The sequence below is a fragment of the Oncorhynchus mykiss genome, chromosome 9 (assembly GCF_057628025.1).
Source record: "Oncorhynchus mykiss isolate SJ-2025 chromosome 9, ASM5762802v1, whole genome shotgun sequence".
Taxonomy (NCBI): Eukaryota; Metazoa; Chordata; class Actinopteri; order Salmoniformes; family Salmonidae; genus Oncorhynchus; species Oncorhynchus mykiss.
This window is the reverse complement of record NC_143030.1, coordinates 51,298,756-51,310,974: the sequence shown is the minus strand read 5'-3', so window position 1 is coordinate 51,310,974 and position 12,219 is coordinate 51,298,756. Positions and strand designations below refer to the sequence as shown.

General features: G+C 42.4%; 1 protein-coding gene across 3 annotated transcripts in view; it reads left to right on the top strand.

Moving 5' to 3' along the window:
- LOC110532223 (TOX high mobility group box family member 2) overlaps positions 1–12,219 on the top strand; it is a 121,441-nt gene that overhangs the window by 50,532 nt on the left and 58,690 nt on the right. The window contains exon 2 of one of the 3 annotated variants that reach the window (XM_021615929.3): positions 5,895–5,990. The exons of the other annotated variants lie outside the window; for them this stretch is intronic. Within the exon in view, the coding sequence (XP_021471604.2) occupies positions 5,895–5,990 (96 nt within the window). The remainder of the gene's footprint in view (positions 1–5,894; positions 5,991–12,219) is intronic. 3 annotated transcript variants of the gene reach the window in all.

Below are 12,219 nucleotides of genomic sequence, written 5' to 3'. Positions count from 1 at the left end.
ACAAGGGTGAAAGAGATTGAGGTAGATATCATTGTGGATGCGGCGGAGTGGTTCCTGGGACTGAAAGATCTCTCGGCGGATGAGTTGCATGGAGTATTGTCACAAGCCGTACCACTCTCTCAGGCCCTAGAGCCTGAGAAGGGAGCTATGGAGATTTAAAAGAAGGAAGAAGTGGGAGTTTAGTTTTGTTTTGTCAATGTACTTTTTTTATTTGGGTGGATTAAGTAACTTTTCCCTATCACGTATGGATTTTTTTCCCCCTTGTTTTTTCAACCCGTCCAGTTGGTGGCGGCAATACACCTTTTGTGTTGTAGTCTGCCATAAAACCCACAGAAGAAGACGAAGAAGAACATTTTCTTGCTTTGAATTAAAAGATACTGTTGCACAAACAATATGCTGATTTACGTCTACACCATCACTGGTATTATCAGGCTGTATAGCTAATTACGTTTGCTCTGACTCAGTACATTTATTAGCTAGCTAGCAATTAGCATTAGCGGCTAACAAGATTTAGACCCAAACTAGCTGTTTGTAGATGTAAGAAACACAAACTAATAGTGTAATTATAGAATCCTAGTGGACTTATATTAAGAAGCAAAGTAAAAACAGCATCTTGTCATCAATGTTGTTGCATGTGCTGCATTGACCATGCAGACTGAACGCAAGTGTCTCGTGGTTGAGAAACAACAAATGGGCTCCTTGAGTGGGGCTAGGTCTGTGTGGAAAGCGGCATGGAGAGAGATGAGTCAAGTACCTTAGTAAACTATAAAAATGGATGTTACACACGGCACATCACATTTAACAAACCAAACATTCAAATACTGTTATAGAAAGTAAAGTAAAAATTCAAACCGGTCCTTGCATCAATACCAGTATACCGCCCAGTCCTACTGACATAACTTTGTCACTCATTATTATGACGTTTTGCACATTGCAAACATATAACAAACACTTCAGTGGAGAGAGCAGCAGGGTCCACAAAGAAAAGTAGCTGTAAGAAAAGATACTGTCAGACATTACAGCATCATTCATCATTCATCATGATCTGTCAGGTAAGAAAAGAGAGTATGGGGAACACAGGAAAACAAAATCATGGATCTCATCAAATAAATATGGTTATTGCTATCTGGAATCATTGGTCCAGGAGGGGCTGGATTCCTCTCTAATTGAAGTTGTTATGGTCATTGGGATTGTTCTGTTGGTCACATTCATTCAGATCTAGGATGTGTTATTTTAGTGTTCCCTTTATTTTTTTGAGCAGTGTATTTGAAATGATTTCAAATAGTATGTGTGCCAGGGTTGGGCTTAATTCTGAATTTTGGAATTGACTCCCATTCAACCCATGAGTTGAAATTGCAATTGAATTGGCCACTGCACAGGCTGTAGCATTTGAATTAGAGTTTGAGTGACAGGAACAGCGGCGATTTGAGCATGTAAATCTTGGTGGGGCAAAAACAAATTATGCATGTCAGCAAAGCCACAACACTAAACATTACATTAATTGCACTACAACGGTGCCCACAAACTGTTAGGGCCTACATAAAGCTGTCCCAACAGCACTACCAACACCTTACCACTGCTCCACCTGGCTATCAGCAGAGCCTTGTCTGGCAGCGAAACAGTACTGCCTTTAAAAAAACATAGCTGATATGGCTGACTTGTTTAAATAAATGTGGTTTCTACTGACAATTGAAACCACATTTGAAACCACCATTGGGCGGTAGGTAGCCTAGTGGTTAGAGCATTGGGCTAGTAACCAAAAGGTTGCTGGATTGAATCCCAGAGCTGACAAGGTAAACATCTGTTGTTCTGCCCCTGAACAAGGCAGTTAACCTACTCGGTTGTATACTGGTATTGATGCACCTGCTGTTCCCTGGTAGACTGTCATTGTAATTAAGAATTTGTTCTTAACTGGCTTGCCTAGTTAAATAAATAAAAAAACATGTAAAATGTGCAAACTATGGCATAAGGGAATGACGAGCGGACAAGAGGCAATCTGTCATTTCTATGAAGACATTAATGAGCGAGCTAGGATGGACGTTGTCAATATAACTATTTGTTCAGCACTTTTTAAATGTATAGCGATCGAAATCGAAAACATGGGCCGTTCTTACAGTATTCTCCCTGTACACCAAGTTAGACCCGTAGGATAAATAACGGGCCATATAAGCAGACAATATTCAATGATTACATTTCTCTAAAACAGGCTATAGGCTACAGGTGCACGTGCACCACCAAGTCAGAACAGTAGGGGAAAAGGGACCAAATGGTTAATTAGCGTGAGGCACATGGGCAACAGCTTGCTACACCACATACGCTTAGTATTACTTTCTTAGCTACAGTATACATATCTCCCTGGCATATTACATAATTGATGCAGCAGCATACAAGACATTTTTGGACTCACCTTGTGTAAACTCATTGTTGATCTGGTTGTTGAATTTGCGATTACCAACTTCTTGTGTAACGTTTATGTCCAATGGCCGATGTGCACCGATACGTTTTATCTATAATTTCTTTTCATTATTTCTCTTCATATGACAAGAGGTTTTGAAAAGGATTTGCCAGTAGATTGTCGACTTGATTCATGATGCTGACTGCTAGCTAAGATTTTGAATGTATGATGTTGACATGATCAGTCCAATCGAAGCTACTGTACATATAACGTGATTTGACGTAATGTTATCTGTACCCAATGACCTTGAGCCTTCTTGGATGGGCACTTCTAATGTATTCCTATGTCAATACCCAAAGGGCTCGAATTCTCGAGGTCTCCCCTTAGACTTTGCGGTGACGTAGTTTCCCCATGAGTGACAGAACACTGAGCCAATCATGGCGCAACGCTCCGTATTTTCTGCTGGCTTGCCCCACCACCACAGAAGCACTGGCCTGAGCTGCCTTACTTAAGAAAGCAAAAAAAAAAAGACCATGTTTATATGCAGCTTTATTAACTCAGTGATATATATACACTACCGTTCAAAGGTTTGGGGTCACTTAGAAATGTCCTTGTTTTTGAAAGAAAAGCACATTTTTTGTCCATTAAAGGAACATCAAATTGATCAGAAATACAGTGTAGACATTGTTAATGTTGTAAATGACTAATGTAGCTGGAAACGGCAGATTTTTTATGGAATATCTAGGCGTACAGAGGCCCATTATCAGCAACCATCACTCCTGTATTCCAATGGCATTGTGTTAGCTAATCCAAGTTTATAATTTTAAAAGGCTAATTGATCATTAGAAAACCCTTTTGCCATTATGTTAGCACAGCTGAAAACTGTTGTTCTGATTAAAGAAGCAGTAAAACTGGCAATCTTTATACTAGTTGTGTATCTGGAGCATCAGCATTTGTGGGTTCGATTACAGGCTCAAAATGGCTAGAAACAAAGGACTTTCTTCTGAAACGTTTCAGTCTATTCTTGTTCTGAGAAATGAAGGGCATTCCATGCGAGAAATTGCCAAGAAACTGAAGATCTCATACAACGCTGTGTACTACTCCCTTCACAGAACAGCGCAAACTGGCTCTAACAATAGTAGAAAGAGTGGGAGACCCCGGTGCACAACTGAGTAAGGGGACATGAACATTTGTGTGCCTAGTTTGAGAAACAGACACCTCACAAGTCCTCAACTGGCAGCTTCATTAAATAGTACCCGCAAAACACCAGTCTCAACATCAACAGTGAAGAGGCGACTCCGGGATGCTGGCCTTCTAGGCAGAGTTGAGAGTTGCAAAGAAAAAGCCAAATCTCAGACTGGCCAATAAAAATAAAAGATTAAGATGGGCAAAAGAACACAAACACTGGACACAAGACCTCTACCTAGAAGGCCAGCATCAATATGTCGCCTGGTATGGAAAAGAGATGAGATGGAAGCGAACATCCGCTCGTGTTAGTCATATTTGCTAAACCGGGTATAATTGAAAATTGAACCAATCTAGTGAAGTATTTTACAGAGATGATTTACTGTCTCATAGGGATCTTTGATACTTTGAAAGAAATGTAACCCGAGGCAATATTCATTAACTGTAAATAATTGAGCGGCTTGGAAAGTGTATCACCAAGGTGAAATTAGCCTCTTATTATTTTATAAAGTTTGTGTTCCTAGGGCTTTCCAGTTAGGATTATAAAAAATGTACAGCCCTCTGACAAATTACTCACTAGAATGATTTGCTATGGGCCTTTAAAACAACCCAATCAGCTCCATATTGTTTCAAATTGATAAATTGTGATGTTGCCCTCTGTCTCGTCTTTGTCTAGTACAGAGGATAGCTTGGTATGTCCTTTATCTCCTGTGCCTTCTATATTTCTAACTACACCCATTATTTTTAACATTTATATTTTAGTAATTAAAGGAGACTCTCTTGTTCATAGAGACCTACAATAAGTGCATTCAAATAATGAGAAGTAACCATATCATACAAACATTGCAAGTAAAACCTTCTTCAAAGGTTCAAAGAAATTGTATTTGAAGAGTTTCTTAAAAATGATTTCCATTTTGGGACCCACTTGGATTGATCCACTTATTCTCCCAATAGGGGGTAATGGAGCTCCTCATTGAGCCAGGCAGGCGACAGGCCGGTAGATAAGTAGCCAGGGCTCACACGCGCCAGCTCTCCTAGGGGAAGCCTCACTGGCAAACAAACACATCTACCCTCTGCCAACGCTGAGTGAATCAGCGTCTTTTTTTCTTCTTTAATTTTTACCTCAGGGAGGATCTCGCAAATGGAGTTTGTTTACATTAGCTAACACCAGGCTATTTTCTTAACCGTTTGCGAACCCATATGAGTTTTATGAAGGTTTCACCTCTCTTTGCCTCATGTTTTTTTTATTGTCTCTCGCATTCTCTCTCTCTTTGTATCACCAGAGTACTTTTGCATTGAGTCTCAGCAGTACCAGTGTGGGGGTGGCATCTTCAGTTTCCGGTGATGCAACATAAAAGGCCGCTGAGACTTTATTTAACATTTTATTCACCCACAAACCATGTGACAAACGAGAAATGGGGCAGCTGTCAATGCCTCAATTGGTTATTTTGCAGTGTCCTTTAAGGTGATAGGCCACAGCCACACCACGTTTTGAGGCCCGAGTTTCGGTATGTGTGCCTCGGCTTCACAAATTGTGTTCCAAACTACTTTACAGTAAAGCAGTGTTGTGTTGGTAGATGTGCATAAGTGTGGTGCTCAGAGGTGTGCATACATTATGACACGTGTTGGTCTGTGTTTGTGTGGTGGTTGTGTGTGTGTGATTGTAGGCCTATGTGTGTGTCTGTGAGTGTGTAGTGTTTGTTCTCATGTGTGTTTTTGTGTGTGTGTGTGTGTGTGTGTGTGTGTGTGTGCCTGTGTGTGTGTGTGTGTGTGCCTGTGAGTGAGGTGTCTGTTCTCATGTGTGAGTTTGTGTGTGTGTGTTTGTGTATGTATGTTTGATTATGTATCCTCTACTCTCCCCTCTACAGTTCAAAGTGATCCCTCTTTTCCATCATTCATCCTAACCCGTATAGACTGCTCTAGTTTGGTCAGACAGCCACTACTATGAGGCCTGGGAGCTCCATGGCTCTTCCCTAGTCTCCAAAGCCTTGGCTCTGTGTCAGTGTTCAACCCGACTCTTCTGGGAATTGGGGGGGCACCGGGAAGAGGGGGTGGCAGAGGATGTCAGCTCATTAAGCTCCATTCTTTCCCGTGCAGCGTGGCACTGTATGGAACCACTGTTTGAGACCCATGTCATTACCCCTCAGCTCCCCTGCACGCGTGGGGAGGGAAGGGTGAGAGAGGGGAGTATATTTTGGGGCTTGATATATTCCTTTTGAAAATGCCCTGCTTGTAACGCCGATCTAAAGGGCTTCCCTCTCCTTTCCTCCCCCTCCTTCTGTTCTCTCTCTACCTCCTGTCTCTCTCACCACAGGCCCGGTACGGTGCGGGTGGAAGAGGTGTTCACCTCCTCCACGGTACCCCACCCCCAGGCTCCAACCCAGCTGGGAAAAGACTGCCCACTGCTGGGGTGAGATATGGCTAAGGCCCCCCTAGCCTCCTACCTCTATGCTAAATCCCCAGAGGGTGTTCCCCAGGGGTTGGTACTGAGCCCCTTGTAGGTTCAGAAGGTTGTTATCCATGAATTAACACTCCCTAGATTCTAGAGTTAGCACATTAGTGGTCCTCTAGCATGCCAACAAGCAAACCCAGAGGCACTTATATGCAGGGCAGGTACACACACCATTTATTTATTTACCATAGAGAACGAGTAGCAGTTTAGCTAATATGCTCTTCTTGTATGTTCTACTTTTGTTGTCTATTATACATTTAATAGGATATCACGGTCATAAACACATGTAGGGCTTTCTCAAAGGATCTTTGTGACGTTTTATACGGCCGGGTAATTTTTATAGGACATCTCACTGGAAGTTGCACTGAGAGTATGTTTATATTGTTCTTGTGCTCCAATTATTTATATTCTAGAGGGTTCCCATTGATAGTAAATATGGAAATCATATTTAAAGCACACACACACTGCTCCGTACTCATCGAGACTCCAAACACTCTAGTAGTCATTGTAACCATCCCTTATGTTTCCCCCGTGGTTGTTCTCGGTTGTTTTCACACGGAACCATGCAGGGAGAAAAGAAGCCTGAGATGTAAATAGACTGATACGCTTCCCTTGCTGGTAATGATTTCTTTTTGTCACTGCCAGAACAGTCAAAACTTCAGCTGTGCTTTTTTTCCTCTCTTCTTTCTATTCCTTTTCTCTTTCATACGTTCATATGGTGCAGGGAGGCACGAGAGCAGTAGATCGCATTCAGATAACCAATTATATGCTGGAGAAAAACTAACGTACCCCCCCCTATCTGATGTTGCGGCGAGCAGAGGCAAAGAGCTGGGGTAATGTGACATTCACTCTGCCCTTCATCTCCCCATCGCTGTTTGCCAGATTCAGTTAAAAGTGGGTTCTGCTGTACATCCTCTACCCCGCCAGAGAAACCTCACTGACACATACACACATGCGCGCGCACACACACACACACACACACGTGTACACGCGCACACAAACATGCACGCACACGTGCACACACACATACACCCACAAACACACACACAAACAAAGAAATGGCAGACACCCGCTCACACTTACACCATCCCCTTCCCCCTCCATGGCTGCACCTTAACGTTACATTAGAATGTGTGTCTGTGGATGGGTGAAGTAGATATACCAATTGTTTGTGTTATGTGTCAGTGTGTGTGTGTGTGTGTGTGTGTGTGTGTGTGGCGTTCAGTGTCTGTGTTCAGTGTTTATCTACCTCTCCACTTGTTACCCTATGCATGCTCATGTTTAGGTTTCTGATAGTTCACAGGTTAGCCCACACTACAGTATATGAGCTAACACAGTTGAACCTAAGGAAGTCCTCTTATCCCCTGTTCATGCTAAGACTAAAGTGGCAGGCTAGTTATATTTTGCTCATTAATTCTAAGTGTTTCCCCCGACACAGGTTAATAGGTGGGCTGTCAGAGGCCATATTGGCTGGATGGGTAAAGACAGATTGGGTGAAACACATTTTCCAGGGGACTCAGGGGGATGTTTTATAAGGGCTCTTTTACTCACGTTCACTTTCTCTCATGTATACACACATCCTTGTTCAGACTGTCAAAGCAACAGACACTCAAGCTCATGAAGAAGCACACACGGATGCATGCACCCTCACACACATAAAAGACTTGCAAACATAGACCAAGAACTCACTGAATATAAACTGTATTTATTATATAGCTATTTTACATTTCATATCCCCTATTGTGGGCTGTTGAGGCCTTTTGTTATACTATGGCAGTAGTTTTGAATTAGATACTCTTTATGCTTCAATCTTGTCTAGTCCTTGTGTTTTGAACATATTTTTCTCTACTATTGTCTTAACTCCAAACTCTATCCACCAGTATTGTGAAATTATTATTTTTTATAATGGGAGTGAGTTGAAAAGCTTAGAGTTGAAAATGGTCACAGTGGCCAAATCAAATCGGGCAAAAAGAAAAAAACATCTCTCAAAACTGATTCCATCTTTCTTTCAACTATTGACCTGTGAGCGTTGCTTGAATGGGAGATTTTTATCCTATTGTACGCGCTCACAGTGAAAACAAGACCTTATTTAGCGCCACCCCACCCAACCCCATTCCATAGCGCCTTTCTCTTCAATCTCTCTTTCAATCTCTCTATTGTTCAACCTCGGCTGTGTTGTGGTGGTTCGACTGCAACAGCAAGTGGATGGATGACAACCATCTCAGCTGGCTGCCATTTTCTTTTTACATATTTGCAGTGTAAACATGCCTCCATAGTTTGTCATCCTTCTTTTGCTCTTTAAATTATCATTATTTTAGAATGAAAACATTATTTTATGCGTTAGCACTACATTGATGTGTCGACCAAATAATGCTACCAACAGAATATATTCTCTTTGAGTCTCTGTATTTATTGTCATAGAGTTGAATATTGTTGTCTTCAAGTCAGTTTGTTGGAGCATTAGGCCAACCTTGCTTACTGGTAGTAGTTTGATCCTAAGGTTAGTTAAAACAGTTTTTCATTGAAATTGTTGTGGGATTCGGGTATAATGCCACACAGTTTGATACTCGCCCTACTAACTTGTGTTGAGTGCTAATTATAGACAGTCATACACTATATTTTAAAAAGTATTTGGACACCCATTAAAATGAGTGGATTTCGGCTATTTCAGCCACACCTGTTACTGACAGGTGTATATAATCGAGCACACGGCCATGCAATTTCCATAGACAAACATTGGCAGTAGAATGGCCTTACTGAAGAGCTCAGTGACTTTCAACGTGGCACAGTCATAGGATGCCACCTTTTCAACAAGTCAGTTTGTCAAATATCTGCCCTACTAGAGCTGCCCCGGTCAACTGTAAGTGCTGTTATTGTCAAGTGGAAACGTCTCGGGGCGACAACGTCTCAGCCGTGAAGTGGAAAGCCACGCAACCTCACAGAACGGGCCTGCCGAGTGCTGAAGAGTGTAGCATGTAAAAATTGTCTGTCTTCGGTTGCAACACAGTTCCAAACTGCCTCTGGAAGCAACGTCATCAACTATTCGTTGGGAGCTTCATGAAATGGGTTTCCATGGCTGAGCAGCCGCACACAAGCCTAAGATCACCAAGCGCAATGCCAAGCGTCGGCTGGAGTGGTGTAATGCTCGCTTCACCATCTGGCAGTCCGACGGATGAATTTGGGTTTGGCAGATGCCAAGAGAACGCTACCTGCCCGAATGTATAGTGCCAACTGTAAAGTTTGGTGAAGGAGGAATAATGGTCTGGGGCTGTTCTTCATGGTTCGGGCTAGGCCCCTCAGCATAAAATGACATTCTAGACGATTCTGTGCTTCCAATTATGTGGCAAGTTTGGGGAAGGCCCTTTCCTGTTTCAGAATGACACTGCCCTAATGACAAAGCTAGGTCCATACAGAAATGGTTTGTCGAGATCGGTGTGGAGGAACTTGACTAGCCTGCACAGAGCCCTGACCTCAACCCCATCGAACACCTTTGGGATGAATTGGAACGCCAACTGCGAGCCAGGCCTAATCTCCCAACATCAGTGCCCGACCTCACTAATGCTCTTGTAGCGGAATGGATGCAAGTCCCAGCAGCAATGTTCCAACGTCTAGGGGAAAGCCTTCTCAGAAGAGTGGAGGCTGTCATAGCAGCAAAGAGGCGACCAACTCCACATACTTTTGGTCATGTAATGTATCTGTAATATAGATCTGTGTACTAGGTATAGAAATAAATATTTGCATGCGCAAATGAATTGTGTGGTAGAGAGGAGAAAACAAAAGGTGGATTTGAGGCACTGTTGGTGGATTTGACCTAGCAGTGCTGGTGCAGCTCTGTCTGTGTAGTTAGGATCAAGCAGTCAGACCCAGGAAGAGGCCCCGTTTCCCCTTATCTAACGACAACAGAGCGTGTGTCGCCATGGCCACGGGCTGCACTCTTTATGGGCTTACGGTGTATGGGTGTGTGTCTGTGCATGTGTGTGTGTGTGTGTGTTCGTGTGTGTGCAATAAACCCTTTTTTATTTATTTATTTATTTTCTTTGTGACAGGTTGGGCCCTCTCAAAATTCAGTCACACATTGTTTCAGGAATTGTTTCAGGTTGAAGCTGGCGAGGACCTTCAGTTAATTGCACAGGAAAAGAAGGGGAGAAGAGGAAGATGGAGGAGTAGAGTGCTCAAACCGACATGCATATTGCATGAGTCCCTCCACCGCACCCCGTTCTTCACAGAATGGCTGAGCAGTGCTTGTTAATTCCGCTCGGTGAGAGAATTATTTTTGGAGAGTTAGTGTACTGTACTGGCAAAAGCTTTTAAAGTCACAAGTATCATACACTTGCTCTTTATAGATTGTCTTATATAAATTGACAAAAAATAAATCACTGTCAAAATATTTTCCTTCTTCCATGGTAAACTGCGACACATTGTAGCCACCAATGTTAATGGTTCCGAGGCCACCTCGCTTGTGATTGAGATTTCAGTAACACATTCAACGTGTCGCCATAACGCCTTCAGTTTCTCAGTCCTTTTTCTGATTGGTGCCTCAAATACAACCCAGTTGAGTGGTCTGATCGATCAGCCTATTTGTTTTCTTATTGCCATTCAGCAGTAGGCCTATGCTGCAAGGTAAAATGTGAAGTCATGTAATGTAGGGCTATGTAAGGTGTTTGTGTTTCACGCTTGGCTAGCCCACCAACAGGAATGGATTCTTTGGTGTCATGGTGGGATAGCAGACCTGGGTTTGAGTACTATTTAAAATCTTCAAATACTTTGAGCGTTTAGTTTAGCCTGATTGGAGTACCAAGGGTTAGCACTTTTGCATCTACTCTATTGGTTCTATTGCGCCAGGCGAGCTCAACCAAATCCAGATCAAGTATTTGTAAGGATTGTAAATAAAGTTTTAAGCCAGATCTATGAGATAGTTGTGTTGATATTCAAGAGGAAATTATATAACATTGAACAATCGCGCAAGCCAAGATGAGAAGACAGCAACATTGTGTTCGACCATTACATCTCTGTAAATATTACATGTATAAGCTAGTTAACATTACTTCCACCTCTGAGTTCATTATTTTTCAAGCTCCACGCTCATCGATGATGGCAAGGCCTGACCTAGTTCTGACTTCCTCTCTCTCCCCTTCTCTCTCTCTTTCCCAATCTCTCTCGCTCTCTTTCCCAGTTCGTTCAATCTCTTTCTCCCCATCTCTCTCTCGCTCTCTCCCCATTTCTCTTTCTCCCCGTCTCTCACTCCCTCCCCGTCTCTCACTCCCTCCCCGTCTCTCTCTCTCTCTCACCGTCTCTCTCTGTCAGCCCGTTTCTCTCTCTCCCCCCATCTCTGTCTCTCTCCCGTCTCTCTCTCCCTATTTCTCTCACTCCCCATCTCTGTCTCTCTCCCCATTTCTCTCTCTCCCCATCTCTGTCTCTCTCCCGTCTCTCTCTCCCTATTTCTCTCTCTCCCCATCTCTGTCTCTCTCCCGTCTCTCTCTCCCCATTTCTCTCTCTCCCCGTCTCACTTTTCCCGTTTCTCTCTCTCCCTCCCCGTCTCCCTCTCCCCATTTGTTAACATTGCCAAAGCAAAGTACATTATAAAGAAAAGTGAAATAAACAATACAATTAACAGGAAACATTACACTCACAAAAGTTCCAAAAGAATAAAGACATTTTAAATGTCATATTATGTGCAAATAGTTAAAGTTGAAGTTCATTATTTTTGAAGCTCCATGCTCATCGATGATGGTAAAGCCTGACCTAGTTCTGACTACCTCTCTCTCTCTTTCTCCCCATCTCTCTCTCGCTATCTCCCCCCGTTTCGCTCTCCCTCCACTTTTCGCTCTCTCTCTCTCTCTCCCTCCCTCCCCCCATTTGTTAACATTGCCAAAGCAAGTGAAGTAGATTAAAAAGAAAAGTGAAATAAACAATAACATTAACAGGAAACATTACACTCATTACAAATACATTTTAAATGTCATATGATGTGCAATTAGTTAAATTAACGAAAGGGAAAATAAATAAACATAAATATGGGTTGTATTTACAATGGTGTTCTCTCTCTCTCTCAATTTCAATTCAATTCAATTGACTTTATTGACATGCCAAGTTCATTATTACTTACATTGTCAAGTATACATATCGAAAAATAAAATATATAAAATATATATATATTTATATATAAATAAATGGTGGGACCAACAGC